The 24,938-nt window shown below is 40.8% G+C and overlaps 1 protein-coding gene across 1 annotated transcript in view; it reads left to right on the forward strand.

The window, feature by feature from the left end:
• Positions 1-24,938, forward strand: part of HACD2 (3-hydroxyacyl-CoA dehydratase 2) — a 123,593-nt gene that overhangs the window by 2,365 nt on the left and 96,290 nt on the right. The window contains exons 2-3 of the mRNA XM_060197107.1: positions 3,616-3,709; positions 21,625-21,643. Of these exons, the coding sequence (XP_060053090.1) occupies positions 3,616-3,709; positions 21,625-21,643 (113 nt within the window). The remainder of the gene's footprint in view (positions 1-3,615; positions 3,710-21,624; positions 21,644-24,938) is intronic.

Genomic DNA, 24,938 nt, shown 5'->3' on the forward strand with positions numbered 1-24,938 from the left:
AGGGTAAGGATCCCGGTTCGAGCCCCCAGCTCCCCACCAGCAGGGGAATCGCTTCACAGGCGGTTAAACAAGTCTGCAGGTGTCTTATCTTTCTCTTGCACTCTCTTGTCTTCTCCTCTCTCCATTTCTCTGTCCTATCCAACAACGAAGGACATCAACATCAGCAACAATAATAACCACAACAAGGCTACAACAAGGGCAACAAAAAGGGGAAAAAATGGCCTCCAGGAGCAGTGGATTCATGGTGCAGGCACTGAGCCCCAGCAATAACCCTGGAGGCAAAAAAAAAAAAGTATTTTTATGGCTGAGGAGATAGCTTAGAAAAGTGCTTGCCTTGCAAATATAAAATTGTGTTTTAAAATTGTAGTTTTTATAAGTAGTTTTCAAAATTAATTCCAAAATAAATTGCCACAGGTGGTAATTTAAATAAATGTGTTTCAGTCACTGTAATATGTTCTATAGAGGTTGATAATTATATTAGGACTGTTGACCAGAGATGATCAAAATTTTAACTAACTGAAATCATACAGTGGTTTGTTTTAAGTGTATATAAATTTCCCAAGGAATCCATGAATGTATGTAACTGGGTATAATGAATAGTATAGAAGTAGGAACTGGAGTACCACTGACACCCAGTTCTAATTATCCCCTTTTCTCTGTCATTCATTATATATATATATAATTTTATATTTATTTATTAGATACAGAGAAATTGAGAGGAGATATGGAGATAGTAGAGAGGGAAAGAGACAAAGACGCCTGCAACCCTGCTTCACCATTCGTGAAGCTTTCCCCCTACAGGTGGGGACCAGGAGCTTGAACCTGGGTCTTTGTGCTCTGTGGTGTGCACACTTAACCAGGTGGTACACCACTACCTGGCCCTTCATTCATTCTCTCTTTGTCTCTGATTCTACTCTTCTTGGTTTCTTAATTTACATATCTGATTATAGTTATAGATTAAAGCTCCTAAGATTATAGTTTTTGCACTCAAAAGAGCAACCAGTTGGAATCAGAAATTTACTACCAATTTCACATTCTCAGTGAAGGGCTTTGCCCATCTTGAATCAGGTTCTCATTGCTGGACTAATCATCTGGAGACAGAACAGGATCATACTAACCATGCAGAAATTGGAAGGAAGAGGTAATTTCTAGTAAAGGGGATACTAGATGGACAGCCCAGAAAGTACTTTTTTGTATTTTTTAAATATTTTATTTATTTATTATTGGATAGAGACAGAGAAATTGGGGGGAAGGGCTAGATAGAGAGAAAGAGACAGAAAGACACCTGCAGCCCTGCTTCACCACTCTTGAAACTTTTCCCCTGCAGGTGGGGACCAGAGGCTTGAACCTGGTGTTAGAACTAAAACTTAAAAGGGGCTTTGGCTGCGGTGTATAAAGAAAGGATTGACTGTGGGATGCTGGAAACAGGTTTAAATAATTAAAGGCTTTATTATGGTGAAACAGGTAAAAGGCAAATATCTAGTTACTGCAGAATAAGTGGCTTCATTTAAGGTTAAGCAAAAGAGAGGTTTATTAAATAAAATCACTGAGAATGTGAGGGGAGAAGTCTAGCTAGCAAAATAGGCAAAAGTCCAAAGTCTGCAGACTTAAAATTTACCCAAGATCACCATGTGAAAAGACCAGGATCAATCCAGAGAAACACCAAATGGAGAGTTCATGGTGAAGGCAGTCCAGTCAAGAGAGCGATGCAGTCCATGCTTATATTCATCCCCTTGTCAGTCTGTTTTGCCTCAGGCTGATGTCATTCGTATGCTAATTGTCCCAAACTCCTGTTGGGGTCACAACAGCCTGGGTCCTTGAGCACTGTAACATGAGCGCTTAACCAGGTGCTCCACCACCTGGCCCTCCTTTTTAATATTTTAAAAATTTTATTTTGAATGATAGAGAAAGCACTGCTTAGCTCCAGCTTCTGGTGATGCTGGGAATTGAACCCAAAACCTCAGAGCTTTAGGCATGAAAGTCTTTTGCATTGTTATTATGTTGACTTCCCAGCCCTCAAAAATATTTTCCAAAGCACTAAGGCTCAGTATAAAGATGACAATATATGAGATGATTTTTTAAAAAAAATATTTATTTTATTTATTTATTCCCTTTTGTTGCCCTTGTTGTTTTATTGTTGTAGTTATTATTGTTGTCGTTGTTGGATAGGACAGAGAGAAATGGAGAGAGGAGGGGAAGACAGAGGAGGAGAGAAAGATAGACACCTGCAGACCTGCTTCACCGCTTGTGAAGCGACTCCCCTGCAGGTGGGGAGCCAGGGTTCCAACCGGGATCCTTATGCCGGTCCTTGTGCTTTGCGCCACCTGCGCTTAACCCGCTGCGCTACAGCCCGACTCCCAAGATGATTTTTAAAAATATATTTATTTATTTACTTTCCCTTTTGATGCCCTTTTTTTTTAATTGTTGTAGTTATTATTGTTGTTACTGATGTCATTGTTAGATAGGACAGAGAGAAATGAAGAGAGGAGGGGAAGACAGAGAGTGGGAGAGAAACCTGCTTCACCGCCTGTGAAGCTACTCCCCTGCAGGTGGAGAGGTGGGGGCTCGAACCTGGATCATTAGGCTGGTCCTTGCACTTTGCACCACATGCGCTTAACCCGCTGCACTACTCCTGACTCCCTATATGAGATGTTTTATAAAATGACAGAAAGTAAAATACTGATAATCTTGTGGACCAGGAGATCAGTGTGTGAATATAGTGTATGTGGAATTGAATCTTGAGGAATTCTGAGAGCTAGTTAACATAGGTAGAAAAGTATTTTAAAAGATTGTATTAATGAGAGAGAGGGAACCAGAGTAGAGCATGAGAGAGAAGAGTGGGAAGGGAGAAAGAGAGAGAAAACCAGAGTCATTCTGGTGTATGTAATACCAGGGACTAAACTTGGGACCTCATGCTTGAGTCCAACTCTTTACTCACTGAACTACCTCCCAGGCTTCAGGGTGTGTGTGTGGGGGATATACATACATATAAATACATATATGACGCTACTCATGGGTAAATGTAATGTGATATCTCTGTATCACAAAATGAATGTACTACTAATACATGTGAAAACATCAGTGATTCTTGAAATATTATTCTGTGGTTCAGAAGCCAGTAACAAAAAGCCATATATTATTTGCTTTCACTTATATGAATTTGGAAATGCCTAATGGACCACAGAGGACCCTTTTATTTCTGTTCTGTTTTAGATCCTTCTATTTGTTCTTTTCTTTTTGCCTCTAGGGTTATCGCTGGGGCTCAGTGCCTGTACTATGAATCCACTGCTCCTGAGGCTATTTTTAGATTTTTTTTGTATAGGACAGAGAGAAATTGAGACTGGAGGGGAAGATGGAGAGGGAGAGGGGGAAGGGTAGACACCTGCAGACCCGCTTCACCGCTTGTGAATCGACCCCCCTGCAAGTGGGGAGCCAGGGGCTCTAACTGGGATCCTTGCACATGTGTCCTTGTGCTCCATACTATGTGCGCTTAGCCTGGTGCGCCACCATCCAGCCCCCCTTTTAGATCCTTCTATTGCTTAAAAAAAGGAAAAGGGCAGTGGGGAGAGGAAGACTGTCTCCTTTGTGATCTTTTCATAGTTGATCTAAAACTAGGTCTGAAATAGCAGAACTTGTTCTGGAGAAGCTGGAGAACATGGCTTTGGTTGTGTCTTCCAACCTCTACTACCACTTTCTAAGACCCACTTCTGTATTCTGGTTGTAATTCTGCATGCCTGAATTCCTAACTCTCTTCATACTTTTATTTATTTTTTCTATTCTAATTTTTTTTATTGGGGAATTAATGTTTTACATTCAACAGTAAGTACAATAGTTTGTACATGCATAACATTCCCCAGTTTCCCATATAACAACATAACCCCCACTAGGTCCTCTGAATCCTTCTTGGACCTGTATTCTCCCCACCCACCCACCCCAGAGTCTTTTACTTTGGTGTGATATGCCAATTCCATTTCAGGTTCTACTTCTGTTTTCTTTATTGATCTTGTTTTTCAACTTCTGCCTGAGAGTGAGATCATCCCATATTCATCCTTCTGTTTCTGACTTATTTCACTTAACATGAACTTTTCAAGGTCCATCCAAGATTGGCTGAAAATGGTGAAGTCTCCATTTTTTACAGCTGAGTAGTATTCCATTGTGAATATATACCACAACTTGCTCAGCCACTCATCTGTTGTTGGACACCTGGGTTGCTTCCAGGTTTTGGCTATTACAAATTGTGCTGCCAAGAACATATGTGTACACAGATCTTTTTGGGTGGATATGTTGGGTTCCTTAGGCTATTTCCCCAGGAGAGGAATTGCAGGATCATAGGGTAGGTCCATTTCTAGCCTTCTGAGAGTTCTCCAGACTGTTCTCCACAGAGGTTGGACCAATTTACATTCCCACTAGCAGTGTAGGAGGGTTCCTTTGACCCCACAACCTCTCCAGCATCTGCTGCTGTTACCTTTTCTCATGTATGACATTCTCACAGGAGTGAAATGGCATCTCATTGTTGTCTTTATTTGCATTTCTCTGACAGAGACTTGGAGCATTTTTTCATGTGTTTCTCGGCCTTTTGGATCTCTTCTGTGGTGAATATTCTTTCCATGTCCTCCCCCCATTTTTGGATGGGGTTCTTTGTTGTCTTGCTGTTGAGTTTGGCAAGCTCTTTATATATGTTGGTTATTAAACTCTTGTCTGATGTATGGCATGTAAATATCTTCTCCCATTCTGTGAGGGGTCTCTTGATTTGAGTAGTGGTTTCTTTTGCTGTGAAGAAACTTTTTAATTTGATGTAGTCCCATAGGTTTATACTTGCCTTAGTCTTCTTTGTAATTGGATTCGTTTCATTGAAGATGTCTTTGAAATTTATGCGGAAAAGAGTTCTGCCAATATTTTCTTCTAAGTGTCTGATAGTTTGTGGTCAAACATCCAAGTCCTTGATCCACTTGGAATTTACTTTTGTGTTTGGTGAAATACAGTGGTTCAGTTTCATTCCTCTGCATGTTTCAACCCATTTTTTCCAACACCATTTGTTGAAGAGACTCTGCCTTCCCCATGTAATAGTCTGGGCCCCTTTGTCAAAGATTAGTTGTCCATAGGTGTGGGGGCCTCTTCATACTTTTAAAGGAGATATTTAGACTGACTTTGGGTAGTACTCTAAAATAGAGCAAAATCCCAAGAACTTACAGTATCCTAAGAAGGAAAGGGCTTTCACTTGTTTACTTGCCAGTTTTTCTGTTTTTGCTTCAACCACTGGATTTTTTTTAACTTTCCCAGACTTACTAAGCAGTGTAATTCTGTGATTTTTATTAATGCAGTGTTATACTTCAGGCACATTATAAATTGTTTATTTCTATGAACAACTCTGGGGGTATTCTCTTTATCTGTAATAGAAACAAGCTGATTTCCTAATCATCATCATCATCATTTAAAAAAGGAACTTCTGTGCGTAAATGTAGCTGGGCCCTCATGTATATATAATGTCAGTGCTCCCAGGTCGATTTCTATTTAGATAAAGAAGTAGTGAAGGTGGGGTAGGAGGGAGTGAGGAACACTATAGTTCTGGAGCTTACTTCGGTGCCATGGCACCTCCCATATGGTTCTGGGGCTAAAACCTGGACCTTATGTATGGCAAAGCATGTACCCTACCTAGTGAGATATCTCTTTCGTACTTTTGAAACAAGGAACTTTTGAACCATAATCTGTATGCCACCTGGTTGCTTTGCCATGAAATCATCCCCAGGTTAAGCTCCTGTCCACCAAATTAGAGTACTAGAGCACTGGGAGAACTTCATTGTTGGGTTTGGGTGGTGGCACACCTGGTTGAGCACACACATTACAGTGCACAAGGGCCCAGGTTCAAGCTCCATGGTCCCCACCTACAGCAGGGATGCTTTGTGATTGGTGCAGCAGTGCTGCAGCTGGTTTTCTCCCTCTGTCTCCTTCCCTGTCAGTTTTTGCCTGTCTGTATCCAACATAAATAAATATTAAATAAAAAGCTTCATTGTTATGTTTCTCTCTCTCTCTTCCCACCTCTCTCCCTCCCCCTCCCTTCCCCTCCTTTCCCCCCCTTCTCTGTCTGTCTCTCTCTCCCCCCCCACCTGGAAACACCAGCATGAACTGGTGAATCTCTAGCAATGACCAGAACAAATAAACAAAATATATGTACGCTATTTGTACATTTTAGATTACCTTCATGCTGAATATTTTCTTCCTCTTTCTGAGGCTGAAAGAAATTGAGAGAGAGAGAGGGTGAGAGAGAGAGAGAGAGAGAGAAAGGGAGAAGGAGAGGGAGAGAGATCGAGATATCTGCAGCACTGCTTCACCATTTGTGAAGTGTTCACCCCTGCAAGTAGGGATTGGGGGCTTGAACCTAGGTCCTTATGCATGATAACACATGTTCTGCTGGGTATGCCACTGCCCAGCCTCTTATGCTGAAGATTTCTTTTGAAAATACAGACCTGAAATTAGCAGAGCAAGTCAGTGGAGATACATAACTCAAAGCAGGAATGACAGCAAGCTCAAGTCAAGCCAGTTTCAGAAACAATGGGAAAATAGAACTTGGGTATAATTACTAAGTGTCACAACCTTAGGAGAAAAGAAGGAACCTGTGGGAGACAGGAACTCACCCACACAGGCATCACTGCTTGACTATTGAAAAAGAAGAAAATTGATACGGTATTCAAAGTGGCAAGATAGTGGCTGTAGAAAGAAATGTGTTACATTAAAGAAATAGTAAAAAAATATTGATGGTGATTGTACAGGACAGAATGGAGGCCACAGTGCAGAGAAGTAAATGACATTGAGCATTAAAGAAAGGGAGAACTTGCCACATAGAATCACAGCAGAAGCTAATGGAATTTGCAGACTTCACCATTTGGACTGTAAAACAGAACATTTAGTGCCAAGCATATCAGTGTCTGTGTGTTGCAAATGAGTGAATGGTTATATGAATAACAGAAAACAATATATACAACAGTAGTGAGACTTCACAGCTTAATAAAAAAAATGCAATAAAACTGATGCATCCAGTAGCTTTGCAATTTGTTGAAAAGTAAGACTGTTGGGGACAGGCAGTAGTGTACCTGGTTAAGCACACACAGTGTGAAGGACCAGCACAAGAGTCCAAGTTTGAGCCCCTGTCTCCCCACCTGCAAGGGGCTCACCTCACAGGTGGTGAAGCAGGTCTGCAGGTGTGTCTTTCTCTCCTCCTCTCTGTCTTCCCCTCCGCTCTTATTCTCTCTGTCCTATCAAACAACAACAATAGCAATAACAACAAGGGCAACAGAAATGGGAAAAAATGGCCTCCAGGAGTAGTGGATTCATAGTGCAGGCACCAAGCCCTAGCATTAATCCTGGAGGCAAAAAATAAATAAATAAAAAGTAAAAAGAATTGTGCAGGTCAAGGTGGTTGTACCCAAGGGGGGGAAAAAGTGTGTGTGTGTGTGTCTGTGTGTGTATATACTTTTTTTTAAAATATATTTTTCAAATACCAGACTGTTACTAGTACTTACCTTTGTGAAGAAGTGTGGTATTAGGGGGCGAGCAAAAGGGAATTTTACTTTTTTTATTCTATAGTACATATATTACATATACTCTATATTAGTGTGGACTAAAATATATATCTATTTAAGACATTTAAATGTATTTAAACAATTTAACATTTAAATATATTTTTAAAAACATATAGGAGATACAATGAAAAACAAAATGAATGAATAAATTGATTACATTTTAGAAAGAAAAATGGAGCTGTGACTGAATTTAGCACAAATGCATTTTGTTGTTAATACTTCTTTTAGAAAGGTAAAAAGGTATAGTAGTGATTATTGGTTTACAAAATGAAATCCAGTAATCTTTTTCTTATAAAAAACTGAGTTTATGGGCAGGGGTAGATAGCATAATGGTTATGCAAAGAAACTTTCATGCCTGAGGTTCCAAAGTCCCAGGTTCAAACCATAAGCCAGAACTGAGCAGTGAGTGCTCTGGTGAAAGAAAAAGAAAGAAAGAAAGAAAAAAAAAATAAGGAAAAAGGAAAGGAAAGAAAAGAAAAGGGAAATCCATTTGGCAGAAGACTGAGCTTATTAAGATAAGTCAGCATCTTATGACCAAGCATATAAGGAAAGCAGAAACAAAGGATAAGCTAAAGTTCATTTTAGGGGCTGGGAAGATCACACAGTTGTTGCACACTGGACATAGATTCCGGAGACCCCAGAGAGGCTGCAGATTTAATCCCCAGCAGTGCCATGTGTCAGAGCTAACAGAACTGAGCAGCACTCTTATCTCTCCTTCAATTATTTATTCTCATGCAAATAATTAAAAAATATCCCCCCCAACACAGCTTAATTCTGGCTTATGGTGCAGGATATTGAACATAAAGGTCTTTTGCATAGCCATTATTGTTATCTCCCCTTCCCCAAATAAGATAAAATTCATTTTTTCAAAGCCAAAACTAAGGAGAAATTCTCTGAGTTCATTGTGTCTTGGAGAAGGAGCACAGAAAATGCAAGTTGGCTGAATTGTTGATGGGTGAATGATTATCATAGAAAAACTGCCAGAAATGCAATGGAAGTAAAAAATAGAATGGTACTTGTGAGATGTCAAAATATGTGTAAAGGAACAATGAAGACAAGAAATTTATCTTGGTTTTGCCACTTGATTTTTGCCTTTCTGGGCTTCATACATTATGTGTTTATGCTGAATATATGAACATGATGGATTAGGTGGCCTAGATTTTTTTTTTTTTTTTGCCACTTTTAAATTCTTCAAGTGTCAGTGCTTAACTATCAGCATATGAATAGTTAGCAGATAATGAAACAATTATAGAACTGAATATTACAAGAAAAATATTAGGTGATAAAGGGAAAGTAATTGTAATTAAGGAAGCTTTTACCCATTTCCTCCTTTAAGAAATGGGTATAAGAGCATTTTGTAAACAAATTTGGACAGGTCTTTGAGGGAGCCCAGTAGTAGTTCTTTTTTTCTTGCTTCTGTTCTGCACATTGTGAAACAACTCTAAGGAGTTACATAAAGATCCTTAAAAATCACCTTCCTTAGAGATAAAGGCCTAGCTGGAGGCCATGCATTAGTGTGCAAGCCAAACAGGTTTGTTAACTGAGCTCCAGAATTAGCTTCACCACCTACTCTCCCCCTGGTAGCAGTGGTCAGGGTATCTTGGAGGAAATCAAGAGAACTTTGTTTTCTTTGGAAACCATGGGGTGGGACTGAGTTGAGTACACCCTATTTATTTTACCAAAATTTACTGCTTTAGCTGAGTCATCCTTTCTTGAGATAGTGATTAACAGGTTAGAAACCAGAAATATTCATGAGATGCCAGAGGGGGAGAGGGATAATCACAAACATGAAGAAAATGCATTTTATTTATAAGTTCATTACTTAAGGATGGCTACTGTTAAGCTATCCTATCTTGGCATCACTGTGTTAGGTCCATTTTAAGCAAAAGTGGAATCATACATATACTATGATAATTTTTCAAGTTAGCCACATACTGATATAACTCAGGTTAATTCTGGACCTCTCTGTAACATGAAAAACGTTTTGTGGAGCTACTCAGCTCAAGATTTTATCCTATGGAAGAAATTTTCCTAGTTCTTAAGGCTTGACCCATAGCAACTCCATAGCTATTCTGTGTCTCTGCCTCTCAGACCATAGTGAGCTGATCCAGGGGTCTAGAGCGAGCTGATGTAAGAGTGTATACCTGGAACACAGTATACACAGTCTGATCAGGTGTTTTTCCTTCCCAGGTTTTGGAATTTGAGAATTTTAATTCAGAAATTCATGAGCTACAATTGAAATCTTCATGAAGTTTTTAGAATTACTTGGGCTTTAATCCTTTGGAGATTTCTTGAGCTTTTTTGAGGCCCTCATTGTTTTGTTTTACCTTCGATTAAAAGAGATATTGAAATTCAAGCCCCCAGTCCCCACTTGCAGGTGGGAAGCTTCACTTCAGGTGTCTCTTTCCCTCTCTATCTTCTTTTTCTTTGCTTTTTTTTTTTTTGTTTTTGTTTTGTTTTAAATTTTTTAATATTGTTTTCCCTTTTGTTGCCCTTTTTTTATTGTTGTAGTTATTATTGTTGTTATTGTTGGATAGGACAGAGAGAAATGGAGAGAGGAGGGGAAGATGGGAGAGAGAAAGACACCTGCAGACCTGCTTCATTGCTTGTGAAGCAACTCCCTGAAGGTGGGGAGCTGGGGGCTCGAACCTGGATTCTTATGCTGGTCCTTATGCTTTGCACCACCTGTACTTAACATGCTGTGCTACTACCCGACTCCCTATTTTATTTCAATTTCTCTGTCCTGTCAAATAAATAAATAAAATTGGGTGGGGGGAACTGGAGGATGAATTGGCAGATTTTAGAGATAGTGGAATTATTTTGTACGATGCTATACATAGATACATGTAAATTATACCTTTGTCCAAACTTACTGAATGTGTGATCTCCACCACAAGTTCTAAGGTAGACAGTGAACTTCAGTTGATAACAACACAATGGCATAGATTCATCCATTGTAACAAATGTACTAGTCTGGTGAATATTGCTAGTGGAAGGAATGATCAGGGACAGGACATATGAAAATCTGTGTACTGTCTTCTCAGTTGTGTTATGAATCTGAAACTATTATTTATTTTGGCCTCCAGGGTTATCACTGAGGCTCAGTGCCAGCACTATGAATCCACTGCTCCTAGCAGCCATTTATTTTTTTCTCTATTTTATTCAGTAGGACAGAGAAACTGAGAGGTGAGGGGGAGATAGAGAGGGAAGTAGAAAGATATCTGCAGAGAGAGAGGCAGAGACAGAGGCAAAGGGAATAATGTTATAGCATTGAAACTTCTTCAGTGCAGTGGAGTTTGGGTTCAAACCTAAGAGTCGTGTTGTGTTGTGTCGTGTCGTGTCGTGTGTGGACCCCCCCCCCCCCCCAGCTCCTTTTTATGGCATTGCTGGGGATTGAAGCTTGGGCTTCCGGGCCTCAGGCATGGAAGTGTGTTGCATAACTATTATCTTCTTAGTCCTACAAATGTATAATTTTCTTGTGTACATTTTAGAATCTTTTTTAAAAACATATTTCTAAATCTGTTGTAAAAAATGGTATTCAACATTGAGGTTAATTTTTATTTAAAATAATTCTTTTTACTGAGATGCAGACCAGAGCACTTTTTCACTATGTTATGAGATTCTGGGAATCTAACCCATACCCTCATACATGCAAAGGATATACTGTATGGATGAGTTACCTCCCTGACCTAGGCTTCAGCCTTACCGAATAAATGTACTTATTTATATTTTGGTGGCGCCCCTGGCACATACTATTCTGTCACTCTCAGGCTGATGTTTTAACTTTTTTCCTTGAAAATTTTAGATAAAGGGAGAGGTATCACAGCACTAACCCACTATTCACGGAGCTTCTGTTAGTGCTGTGGTGCTCTCGTAGTATTGGAGACCTTGTGTACAGTAAGGTGTACACTCTATTGGATAAACTATTCTCCTGATTCCTTAGTATTTTTTAAATATAATACCAGAGAGAGAGAGAGAGAGAGAGAAAGAGAGAGAAAGAGGAAGGACACCAGAGCAACACTCAACATATGTGGTACCTGCCAGGGATCAAAGTTAACACCTCATGCTGAGAAATTCTGTGCTATGCCACTTCCCAGAGTACCTGGGGTTAAGTGTAAATTCAGTTTGTTGCAGGCATATGGAAATGGAAAGAGTTTAAGAGGGAAGGGATGTTTGTAACACATTTTCAAGTAAGAGTTTTGAATAGGGTAAGTTTATTTTTTTATTTTTTATTGCCACCAAGGATATTGCTGGGCTCTGTGTATGCACATGTCCACTGTTTCTGGCCATTTTTCTCTTCTTTCTTCTTCTTCTTTCTCTTTTTCTCTCTATCTCTTTCTCTCTTCCTCTCTACAGAAACTGAGAGGGTAATAGCCAGAGAGACACTTGTAGCACTACTTCACTGTGAAACTTTATGCCCACATTGCAGATGTGGGCTGGGTGCTTGAACCTGGGTCTTCGCACATGATCATGTGTGCACTGTGCCAGGTATACCCCCACTCAGACCTAACAGGGTAAGTTTTAATGTATTTTTGCCAGTGCAGTTTGCCCGTTTCAGTTTAGTGAATCTTATCGGGAACAATGTACTGCTTCCTAGAGGACACTTTGGAAAGTTGTGAAGATGTTTTGATTTGCCACAGTGAGTTTTATTTTCCCTTTTCTTGCCCTTGTTTTTTAATTGTTGTTGTAGTTATTGTTGTTGATGTCATCATCATTAGGATAGAGAGAAATGGAGACTCCCTATTTCTTTATTTTTAATGAGAGTGATATAGAGAGAATGATGCAAAGAGAGAGAGAAGGGCGGGTCGGGCGGTAGCGCAGCGGTTTAAGCACACGTGATGCAAAGCACAAGGACCTGTGTAAGGATCCCGGTTTGAGCACCTAGCTTCCCACCTGCAGGGGGGTTGCTTCACAAGTGGTGAAGCAGGTCTGCAGGTGTCTATCCTTCTCCTCTCTGTCTTCCCCATCTCTCTTGATTTCTCTCTGTCCTATCCAACAGTGACAGCAGTAACACCAATAATAATAACCACAATAATGATAGACAACAAAGGCAATAAAAGGGAAAAAAATGGCCTCCAGGAGCAGTGGATTCATAGTGCAGGCACCAAGCCCCAGCTATAACCCTGGAGGGAAAGAAAAAAAAAAAAATGAGACCAGAGCACTGCTCAGTTCTGGCTTATGTCGCTGGGGATTGAACCTGAATCTCAGAGCCTCAGGCCTGAAAGTCTTTTGCATAACCATTATGCTGTCTCCCCAGTCTACGACATTCATTTATCAACTTACAGTTCTGTAAGTCAGAAGCTGCACTTGGCTAGGTTTTATGCCCAGGGTCTTCAGAGATTGAAATTAGAGTGTCAGCCAGCCTCATCTGCTGGTTCTGAGGAGGAATTTTCTTTTTTCTTTTTTTTTTTCATCTTTATTTATCTATTGTATTTATTGCATAGAGACAGTCAGAAATTGAGAGGGAAGGGGGTGATAATGAGAGAGACCTGCAGACCTGCTTCACCACTCACAAAGCTTTCCCCTTGCAGGTGGGGACTGGGGGCTCGAACCTGGGTCCTTGTGTACTGTAATACTCAATCAGGTGTGCCACCACTTGGTCCCCAAAATCTGCTTCTAAATCCATTCAACCTGTTGACAGAATCCTATTCTTTGTGTTTGCAGAACTAACACCCCTGTTTCCTTGCTGATTATGAGGTGATCATTCCCAGTTGCTAGTGGCTAAAATCCAGTCCTTGAATATGGTCCCTTCTATCTTCAAGGTTGTAGACATGGACTAAACATCCTCTCTACATCTTTCTGTCCACATTTGTACATAGTTGCCCCTTTTTTTTCTGATTCAGTCCTCTCTTCCCCTCTAAACCACTCATGACATCATAACTACCTCCATATGTCCCTCTCTTTTTCCTTCTCTCTCTCTGGGTGCTGATGGAGCTGGAGTGCAGAGTCCTCTTATTTTCATCCTATCACTTCTCCCCTGCTGGGAGTATGGATCAGGGTTGTTTTGGGGAGCAGAAGGTAGGAGTTCTGGCTTCTGTAATTGCTTCTCTGCTGTACATGGGTGTAGGCAGGTCAATCCATACCCCCAACCTGTTTCTATCTTTCCCTAGTGGACCATAGCTCCAAGGGTCCAAGGCACATTGGTGAGGTCATCTGTCCAGAGAAGTTGGGATGGAGTCATATAACTTGGTTACTGGAAGATGGCATGACCTAAGTTGAGACAAAATGGTTAATGAACAGGAACCAGAAAGCAGGATTAGAGTAGATGAGATTAGGGATTTTTAGGGTAGAAGAACGCTAGGAAGTCCATTTTAGGCATGTTCCTGGGGGCACACAACTGTGGTAGTTTTGCTTAAGTTTGGTAGCTAGCCTGAGGTTGGATAAGAATATTGCCTGAGAGAATGGTGTCAGAGTAGAGAAAAGGGCTAGAAAGTTGGATTAGGTCAAGTGAATAGCTCCCAGTCCTCTTTATTCTTTGAACATCTAAAAGAATAAAAATGTTTATTAATTAGAGTGAGATATCTGGCATATATGATGCCAGAGATCTACTCGATACCTCATGGTTGCAGGTCCAGGGTTCTGCCCACTATATAACCCCTTAGGCTGTTCATTTTTTTAAAAAAATTTTTTAATATTTATTTTATTTATTCCTTTTTGTTGCCCTTGCTGTTTTATTGCTGTAGTTATTGTTGTTGTTACTGATGTTGTTGTTGGATAGGACAGAGAGAAATGGAGAAAGGAGGGGAAGACAGAGGCTGAGAGAAAGACAGACACCTGCATACCTGCTTCACCGCCTGTGAAGCAACGACCCTACAGGTGGGGAGCCAGGGGCTCGAACCGGGATCCTTAAGCTGGTCCTTGGGCTTTGTGCTGCCTGCGCTTAACCCGCTGCGCTACCGCCCGACTCCGGCTGTTCATTTTTGAAAAACATCTCGGACTTCCCTTTCTGTCACAAGGAATTAATTAATTAAAAATATTAGTAATTTAATATTGATTTACAAAATTATAAGATAACGGGTATAATTCCATACCATCCCCACCATCAGATTTCTGTGTCCCCATTCCCTCACTAGAAAGTGCATTAGTTCTCCCAATATCACAGATCTGGGTTGACTTTTATTTCTATAACTCTATCTATATTTATATATAACACCCCCCCTCTTTCTTTTCCTGTGGTCCTGCCCTCTTCTCTCTCTGGGTCCTGATGAGTCCTGATGATTAGAGCTCAGAACCCTCTGGTCATCTTCCCCTCACATTTATGCCTCTGGAAGTATGGACCAAAATTCGTTATGGGGTGCAAAAGGTAGGAGGTCTGGCTTCTGTAGTTGCTTCTCCTCTGTACATGGGCATTGACAGGTCAGTGCCTGTTTCTGTCTTTCCCTAGTGAAATTAATTAATTTTTAACTAGACCACTGCCGGTGATACTGGGGATTGAACCTGGGACCTTTGGTGCCACAGTCATGAAAGTTTGCATAGCCACTATGCTATCTCCCTAACCTGAAAATTTTACCTTTAAAAGGATTGTCTGGTTGGTGGGTGGAAGAGGCAGAACTTACAACCAGTTGATTTGGGATTTAAATTACATTTGCATATCCCTGTACTAAAGTAGCTAGATAAGTGTTTGATTAGATAATCAAGGAACAGGAATCTTGGGAAATCATCTTTAGAATGTTATCTACCACTGTTGGTATGAAGAGGAAACCTTAGTGAAATAAAGATAGTCTCAAAATAATTGAGTAATTTGTTCCTTCTGTACATTATGTTCTGTATTATAGCTTCTCCAGCTTGCATATTGCATTGAAAAGGATTTCAGTGCAATAGTGTTATTACTTGAAGCAATTAAACTGATTGAAAAATATTTAACAGGGGAGCTGAGACTCCTCTTCAGTCTTTAATTACTGTTAGTGGAGAACTATGGAATGCAAAATTTCTTTAATATAGGCTATTTCACTTATTTCATATAGTGCCTTTTTTGGGGATAACTATAGTTTTTCAGTTTTATCCTAAAACTATTCCCAGTCTTTTTCATAGCTACTTTACTGCCATAAGCACAATATGCACAACTGTGTTTAATCTTTTTTTTTCCCCTCAGAGCATTGCTCAGTTCTGGTTTATGATGGTGCTGAAGATTGAACCTGGGAACTTAGAACCTTAGGCATGAAAGTCTTTTGCATAACCATTGTGTAGTCACCATCCCTAATCTCTTATACCTTTTTACCCTATTCAGCTATGGTCTTCTAGGTCTTTTCATGCTAAATGCTAATTATATATCTCCGAGATTTTAATACTGTAGTTGTTTTTTGGTGATAGTTTCTTCTTCATAACCTCGAGGATTGTTTTGGTACTGTATTTATCAAGTAAGCTCTTTTTATGATAATGTTTTCTTTATTTATTTTACTTTTGACAGTTATTTTTCTTGGATAGTTCGACCCCAGCATAAGTTACTTCCCATTTCCATTACTCTCTTAATGTTACATTTTACTATAGTGTTGGTCTGCTCTTCTACATACTCAAAATCATCTATTTTTTTCTTTTTAGCCACCAGGGCTATTGCTGGGGCCTGCACTATGAATCCACTGTACTCAGTGGCCTTTCTTTTTTTTTTCTTTATTTGTTAGGACAGAGAGAAGTTGAGAGGAGAGGGAAAAATAGAGGAGAGAGACAGAGAGACACCTGCAGTACTTGCTTCACTGTCCATCCTTGACTATGGTAATGTGTGCACTTAGCCATGTGTGCCACCACCTGGGCCCCTTCAAAAGTAATTCCTGGGGGCTGGACAGTAGCTCAGTGGGTTAAGTGCACATGGCGTAAAGTGCAAGGACTGGTGTAAGGAACCCTGTTCGAGGACCCTCCTCCCTCCCGCCCTGCTCCCTGCTTCCCACCTGTGGGGTATCACTTCACAGGGGGTGAAGCAGGTCTCTCTTCCCTCTCTTCCCCTCCTCTTTGTATTATCCAATAACAACAGCAAGGGCAACAATAACATTAACAAGAACAGAGGCAACAAAATGGAAAAAATGGCTGCCAGGAGCAGTGGATTCCTAGTGCAGGCATCGAACCCTAGCAATAACCCTGGAGGCAAAAAAAAATCTAGGATCTAATAGTCTTACTATATTTTATATTTTATTATATTATGTCACCATGGTTATCTCTGGGACTCAGTTCCTAGACTGGAGACCACTTTTTTTCTTTCTTCTAGCTAGAGGGTGAGAGAGTAAGATAGAGGAGGAGAGATGCCACAGCACTGCTTGTGGGTTTCCCCTGCTGGAAGTGCTCTCGTGGCTGAAGTCTCAAACCTGGGTGCTCATGCACGGTAGCAAGTGTGCTCTATTGGGTGAGCCACTTCGTAGGCCCCCTTTATTTTTATTTTTATAAATTTTTATTTATAAAAAGGAAACACTGACAAAAACCATTGGACAAGAAGGGCACAACTCCACACAATTCCCACCACCAGAACTCACATCCCATTGCCTTCTCCAATAGCCCTCCTACTGGGAGTATGCATCCAGGGTCATTATGGGGTGTAGAAGGTGGAAGGTCTGGCTTCTGTAATTGCTTCCCCACTGAACATAGGTGTTGGCAGGTTGATCCATACTCCCAGCCTGTCTCCCTCCCTCCCTAGTGGGGCCAGGCTTTGGGAAGCAGGGCTCCAGGGCACAATGGTGGGGTCGATTGACCAGGGTAGTCAGCTGGCATCATGGTAGCATCTGGAACCTGGTGGCTGAAACAAAAGTTAACATAAAAGCCAAACAGATTATTGACTAATCGTGAACCTAATGCCTTGAATATTGCAGATGAAGATTTGGGGGGGTCTCCATTTTATAATTAGCTAGTAGACCTATTTTAGTTATATTCTTAAGACCCCATGACTATACTAGTTTTTTTTTTTTCCCCCTGAGCCTGACATCTGATATGCAGGTGAACCCAAGTTATTGTCTGGGGAGATGATGTCATGGCTGGAAAAAGGGCTAGAAAGCTGGAGCAGGGAAGAGAGTAGCTCCCAAATATGGGAAAGGTGTATAAATATTGTTGACTGTAAACCCCATTGATTTGATCTGGGGCCCATATTCAGCTTAGGAGCCTATGTGACCTCTGCATCCCTGAAGATCTGAACTCACATTCAGTGGTCATGAGTAGGAACAGCCCACTTTATTTTTAATTTTTAAAGAAGATTTATTTGGGGAGGTTTGAGCCTTGGCATATCACATGGGAGTGCCACAGCCCTTTGAGAAGTTCTGGTGCTGTGGTGTCTCTCTCTGTCTTTCTCTGTTTCTGAAAAGCACGGAGCCTTGGGGATTACCATATGTATATGTTTTACCATATGTATATGCATATGTGTATGTATATGTATCGAGTGGGAGGGAGGGAGAGAGAGAGCAAGCAAAGCACTGCTCAGTGCTGATATATGGAAGTCCAGAGATTCAGTCTGCTCCCTTATCCATGCAGGCCCTGTACTCTACCACTGAGATATCTCCCTGGCCCAGTTTTTAAAATTTCATTTATTTCTTTTAAAGAATATACAGTACCAAGGATTGAACTTGAGGCTTCATGTTTGTAAGTCTTGCTTGCACTCTACCTGCTTTGCCACTGTCCTGCTGCCCCATCTTTCTCTCTCTCTCTCTCTTTTTTTTTTTTTGCCATCAGGGCTATTCTGGGACCTCATAACTGTGCCATCTCTTGCTCCCAGTAGAGTCTGAATTTTTTTCTTTTTTACCTTTTTTCCCTTGAGGGTGAAAGACAGAGAAGGAGATACCAGAGCACATGGGACCAGGTGTGGTGCACCTGGTTGAGTGCACATATTACAATGTGTAAGGACCTGGGTTCGAGTCTGGTCCCCACTTGCATGGGGAAAACTTTGTGAATGGTGAAGCAGTTTTGCAGGTGTCTCTATCTCTATCTCTCTCCCTCTCTGTATCCCTTTTCTCTCTTGATTTCTGTCTCTATCCAGTAAATAAATAAAGATATAAAAAAAAGTTACCAGAGCACACACCACTGCTTGTGAAGCCCCTTTGCATAGTACTTCTGTGTGGTGTCTGGGGGCTTGAAGCAGACTGCTCAGCCATGGAAAGTGTCTGCTATACTGGAGCTATCTTCTCCAGGTCCTGAGCCCCATCTTATCTTTAAGTCTAACTTATTACAAGTTCGTATATATGACTTACATGCTGCACTATATTATATATCCAAACATTTATATGAATATATAAATTTATATGTAAACATAATTTATATGTAAATAAAATATATAAATTTCAATATATATATTGAAATACTTGCTTTTGTAGATTTTCATTATTTATTTATTTTACTAGAACATTGCTCAGCTCTGGCTTACGATGATGTCAGGGGTTGGATTTGAGACTTATAGTGCCTCAAGTGTGAAAATCTGTTTTGTAACCAATATGCTGTTTCTCTGGCCTGTAATATTTTAAAAAAAAATATTTACTCACTAATAGAGAAAGAGAAGGCTTGAGGACATCACTGTGGCACATGCAGTGCCAGGAATCAAACTCAGGACTTCCTGCCTGCAAGTTTTGCTTTATACTTCTGCACCAATTCTCCACCTGTCATATTTAAAAACAACTTCTTCCTTACATTATCAGGTAGAGCATAGCTTTTTTAAAAAAAAATTTGTGTGAGTAGGTTATATTATCTGCATTTCATCTTAGTCTAGTAGAGGAGGCAGTAGAAAATGTATATTATTAAGGAAGGGGGAGATAGCTTGCTCCACAGTTGGGCATGAGGCTTGCATGCCTGAGGCCCCAGATTCAATCTCTGGCACAACCACGTGATGTAGTACTCTTGATCAGCCTCTCAGTGTCTTTCTTTCTATCTAAATATCATAAAATTAAATAGACTAGGGACCAGGTGGTGGCGCACCTGGTTAAGTGCACACATTTCAGTGTACGAGGACCTGGGTTCAAGCCCCTGGCCCCCACCTGCAGGGGAGGAAGCTTCATGAGTGGTGAAGCAGGGCTTCAGGTTTCTCTCTGTCTCTCTCTTCCTCTCTACTTCTCCCTACCTTTTGATTTCTGACTGTTTCTATCCAATAAATAAATAAAGATAATTTAAAAAAATTAAATAGACTAAAATTTTTCAGGATGTATGTGATTAAATAGGGAAGATTGGGTCTCTCAGGATGTGGCTAGATGAGTAGCATATAATCCTCAATCCCACTTGTGGAACCCAGAGTTTGAGCTCTAGCACCAGGGACTAGCAGTCAGGATGAAAATGGCTAGGACTCTATGACTGGTGGAGTGCTGGTGCTTTGGTGTGTTCCCCTCTGTCTCCCTTCCTTTCTAAAAACAAACAAAGAAACTTGGTATAAAAATTGGGCTAGGAAGGTCACTCAGTGGTATCATGTGTTACCTAGCCACTAAGTTTTTACTTGGCACCACTAAATGAAAAGTAGAGGAGAGCTTAAGTCTCCTAAACTGCTAATCTAGCATGTGGAAAGAAAAAAGAAAAGTCATTTAGATCTTCTTTCTTACAGTGTCCTAGCTCTTCTGGCATTGTGTTTTACAGTCTCTACCTTTTCTGTTCTGTAGAAGATGGGACATGGGAGATGTTGTTCACTTACTACTCTTAAAGGCTTATGTGTTTGCAGACTGAGAGGTGGTGAAGTAGATAAGGTGTTAGACTCTCAAGCATAAGGTTCTGAGTTTGATTGCTGGCATTGAATGTGCCAGAGTGATACTCTGGTTCTCTCTCTCTACCTACCTTTCACTCTCTCAATAATAACTTTTCTTTTCTTTTCCTCTCCTCTCCTCTCCTCTCCTCTCCTCTCCTCTCCTCTCCTCTCCTCTCCTCTCCTCTCCTCTCCTCTCCCCTCCCCTCCCCTCCCCTCCCCTCCCCTCCCCTCCCCTCCCCTCCCCTCCCCTCCCCTCTCCTCTCCTCTTCTTTCCACTTCCTTCCTTCCTTCCTTCCTCCTCCCCCTCCCCCTCCCCCTCCCCCTCCCCCTCCTCCTTTGTTAAGAAAGACAATTTTGGGGGCTGGGTAGTAGTGCACCTAGTTGAGCACACATGTTACAATGCACAAGGACCCAGGTTCAAGCTCCTGGTCCCCACCTGCGGGCAGGGGGAGGATTTGCTGCAGGTGTCTCTCTTCCCCTTTCCTTCTTGATTTCTTTCTGTCTTAATAAATAAATAAATAAATATTAATATAAAGGAAGACAATTTAAAATACTGTCTTTTTTAAAAAAACAATTTATTTACTAATGAGAAAGGAGAGAGAAGGAAACTATATCATCACTTTGGTACACTGCTGCTGGGAATTGAACATAGGACCTCAGGTTTGAGAGTCCAGTACTTTATCCACTAGGCCACCTCCCAGGCCACAAAATATTGTGTTTTATAAGAGTTCCTTGCCAGCTGACAGACTGTTGAATGGGATTTACTCCTTTGGAAGTCTTTCACAGGTACAAAGACTGAAAATGAACAAGGAAACAATTAAACAAATAAGATTGCATTTTGCGGCTGGGGAAACAGCAGAGCCAATATACCAGATTTCCGTGCTTTAGTATCCTGGAGGTACCAGGTTCAGGCCCAGGTGCCACAGTGTGCTGGAACTGAGCAGAGTTCTGTTAAAAAATAATAATAACATTTTTAAAGAACTATTTTTTAAAAATTATCTTTATTTATTTATTGGATAGGGACAGCCAGAAATTTAGAGGGAAGGGGTGATAGAGAGGGAAAGAGACAGACATTTGCAACACTGCTTCATCACTTGTGAAGCTTTCCCCCTGAAGGTGGGGACTAGAGGCTCAAACCCAGGTCTTTGTACATTGTAACATGTGCTCTCAACCAGGTGCTCCACCCCCCACCCCCCACAATTTTTTAAAATATACTTATTGGGAGGATAATGTAAAATAGATTTCTAAAAGAATTTACATTTTGTTAAATACCTGTGTCTAAGTATAAAAAATGGAATGTTTACTTTTTAAATTCCAATTGCTGACACCTTGCTGTTTCTACTGAAAGACTTTGTACATATGAAATGAATTGTATTATTGATCTTTAGTAATACTCTATCCCCCTTTTTTTTTCCTCTCTAGATCTTTCACTGTGCAGTAGGTGAGTATGGAACCCCCCTCCCCAACTATGTCTAGTGAATTCTGCTTTATCTCTTAAATCATAAATAGTGGTTGGTTTTTTTTCTTTATTTTAAAAAATTTTTATTTATAAAAAGGGAACATTGATAAGACTATAGGATAAGAGGGGTACAACTCCACGTAATTCCCACCACCAGAACTTTGTATCCCCTCCCCTCCCCTGATAGCTTTCCTATTTATCCCTCTGAGAGTATAGACCCAGGGTCATTATGGGGTGCAGAAGGTGGAAGGTCTGGCTTCTGTAATTGTTGGCAGGTTGATTCCCAACCTGTCTCTCTCTTTCCTTAGTTGGGGGCGGGGATCTGGGGAAGCGAGGGTCCAGGACACATTGGTGGACTTCTAGTCATGGGCTTGTTGTGCTGGCGCTACAAATTGGCCTCTCTTGGTGACCATTTTTTCAATTTCTTTTTTTAACCATTTTTCATTCAACAGGGCAGAGAGAAATTGAGAAGGGAGTGAGAGACAGAGGGGAGAGGACGACACCTGCAGAACTGCTTCACTACTTATAAAGCGCCTCCTCCCTCCCTCCGTAGGTGGGGTGCAGAGGCTTGAACCTTGGTCTTTGTGCCCAAGTAGGCCACTGCCTGGCTCCTGGTTGGTTAGATTCTTACTGATTACTGAAAAAACTGAGCTAGTTTTATTGTGTATAAAATAGCTTGAATTGTTATGACTTTGGTATCTAAAACCATAGGCATTGTTTAGATGTTGTTACTGAAAATTTATTATGTCCTGATTCTTTTGCTCAATCAGTTTAAAGAGACCACTCTTACCTTTTTTTGACTTATTTATTTTCCCTTTTGTTACCCTTACTGTTTTTTGTTATTGTTGTAGTTATTATTGATGTCATCCTTGTTAGGACACAGAGAAATGGTGAGAGGAGGGGAAGATAGAGGGGGAGAGAAAGATAAGACACCTGTAGACCTGCTTCACCACCTGTGAAGCAATTCTCCCTGCAGGTGGAGGTCTCTTACCTTTTTACCAAACTCTTACCAATTTGAAGAGGATAACAGAAACACCAGTATGTTTTCATGACTGTAACTTGCTGTCCTAGCCCTATATTATTGAAAGCCCATCTGTATGATCATTTGGGATGTTGCATTCTCTTTTAGTTTATTTACTTATTGCAGTGCTGGGGATGGATCTAGGGCATTATGCCTACCCTACACCTTACCACTGAGCTGCCTACATCACCTAGTTTCTTGATATATATATATAATTAAAAAAAATTTTTATAAAAAGGAAACACTGACAAAAACCATAGGATAAGAGTGGTACAACTCTACACAATTCCCACCAACAAAACTCCATATCCCATTCCCTTCCTTGATAGCTTTCCAATTCTTTATCCTTCTGGGAGTATAGACCAAGGCTGATTATGGGGTGCAGAAGGTGGAAGGTCTGGCTTCTGTAATTGCTTCCCTGCTGAACATGGGCGTTGACAGGTCGACCCATACTCCCAGCCTGTCTCTCTCTCTCTCTCCCTAGTGGGGTGGGGTTCTGGGGAAGAGGGGGCAACAGGACACATTGATGGGGTTGTCTGTCCAGGGAAGTTCGGTTGGCATCATACTAGCATCTGGAACCTGGTGGCTGAGAAAAGTTAACATATAGAGCCAAAAAAAATTGTTGACTAATCAAAATCTAAATTAGGCTGGAAAAGTTCAGATGAAGAGTTGGGGGGGGGGGGTCTCTGTTTTGTAGATAGCTAGTAGGCCTATTTTAGTTATATTCCAAAGGGCCCATGACTATACTAGTGTTTTTTGTTGTTTTTTTTCCCGAGCCTGACATCTGATAGGCAGGTGGATCTAAATTATTGTCTGAGGAGATGATGTCATGGCTGGAAAAAGGGCTAGAAAGCTGGATGAGGGAAGAGTAGCCCCCAAATATGAGAAAAGTATATAAATATTGTTGACTGTAAACGCCATTCATTTGATCTGATCCGGGGTCCATGTTCAGCTTAGGAGCCCATATGACCTCTGCATCCTGAGATCATACGAGATCGGGCATGTTCAAAGTGGTATGGCCATAGACAGCCTCTGCATCCCTATAGATCTGAGCTCACGTTCTGTGGTCATGAGTAGGAATGTTGTATATTTTTAAGATGAGCTAGAGAAAGATAAAGACTGAGACTGACCACAGCACTGTTCTACCAACCATGGAGTTCTTTTAGTGCTATCCTTGGTGCTCTCATGAAATGTCAGGGACCAAACCCAGGATTTCATGCCTGTGCAATACTGCTGACCTCCTGGGCTCCATATTTTGTTCTGTATTTTAGAGAGCTGGGGAGAAACACTGAAGCTATGTTCCCACCCACATAGTTGTTTGTAGTTAGTGGCATCTGTGATCTGTGGTGCTCTCATATGCCTGGAATCAGACCCAGGGCCTCACTGTCCTTTCCTAATCTCTATAGTGAAATACTGTTTATAGCACCTATCTCCCAAGTAAATATTTGATGTAAGAGGGTTTAGAAAAGTATAAGTTTAGTTTCTTATGCAAATGTGAGGGATTTTTACCAAAAAACCAAACAAGAGTATATTTACTTTGGGGATGGGTAGGTAAGAGAGAGTGATATGATCCTGCTCTGTAACTAAGCATACATTCTAGTCTTGGGTGGGCTTGGCCCTTCTAATGAGATGAAAATCAATTTTGCAAAGTTGACAGACTTTATAGAGTGGTTGCTGTGCATCAGGACTTCTCAAAGGAGGGATTTGAAGTTGATACTAATTCAGATGCATCAAAGACCTGAAGATTTGAGGAATATGTATCCAAATCATATTTGCCTTAGTCAGCTTAATTTGTAAGTGGACACTTGACTGTATTTAGGGCACTGTACTTGACTCCAGGGAGCATTTTGTGACCTGAGAAGGAAAAGGTAGATAACAGAAGGTGGTGATGATACAGGAGTGACATTCACTGGCAAAACAAGGTCCTAGAATCAATAAGAAGAAAATTAGAAGTAGCTATTACTAGGTCTTGGGAGATAGCTATCAACAAACCATCAAAGCCCAGTATGGCAACAACATTAGACTGTCCACGATAGATCGTCCAGTGTCCCTGTGGTTACATTACTGCCTGGCTCCATGACTTAGGGAAGATGACCTCCTCTACATGGTTGAACCCTGTTCTCCCCACCCTCTGAACCTTCAGCTACCTCTGCTCAAAGGTTCTTAAATGTGTTATGTGTTCCAAGCATGGGTATTAGTATTCTAATTAATATTTTATTAAACCTTAATACCCAAGTTCCTGTTAACTGCCTTAGA

The sequence above is a fragment of the Erinaceus europaeus genome, chromosome 9, assembly GCF_950295315.1.
Source record: "Erinaceus europaeus chromosome 9, mEriEur2.1, whole genome shotgun sequence".
NCBI lineage: Eukaryota > Metazoa > Chordata > Mammalia > Eulipotyphla > Erinaceidae > Erinaceus > Erinaceus europaeus.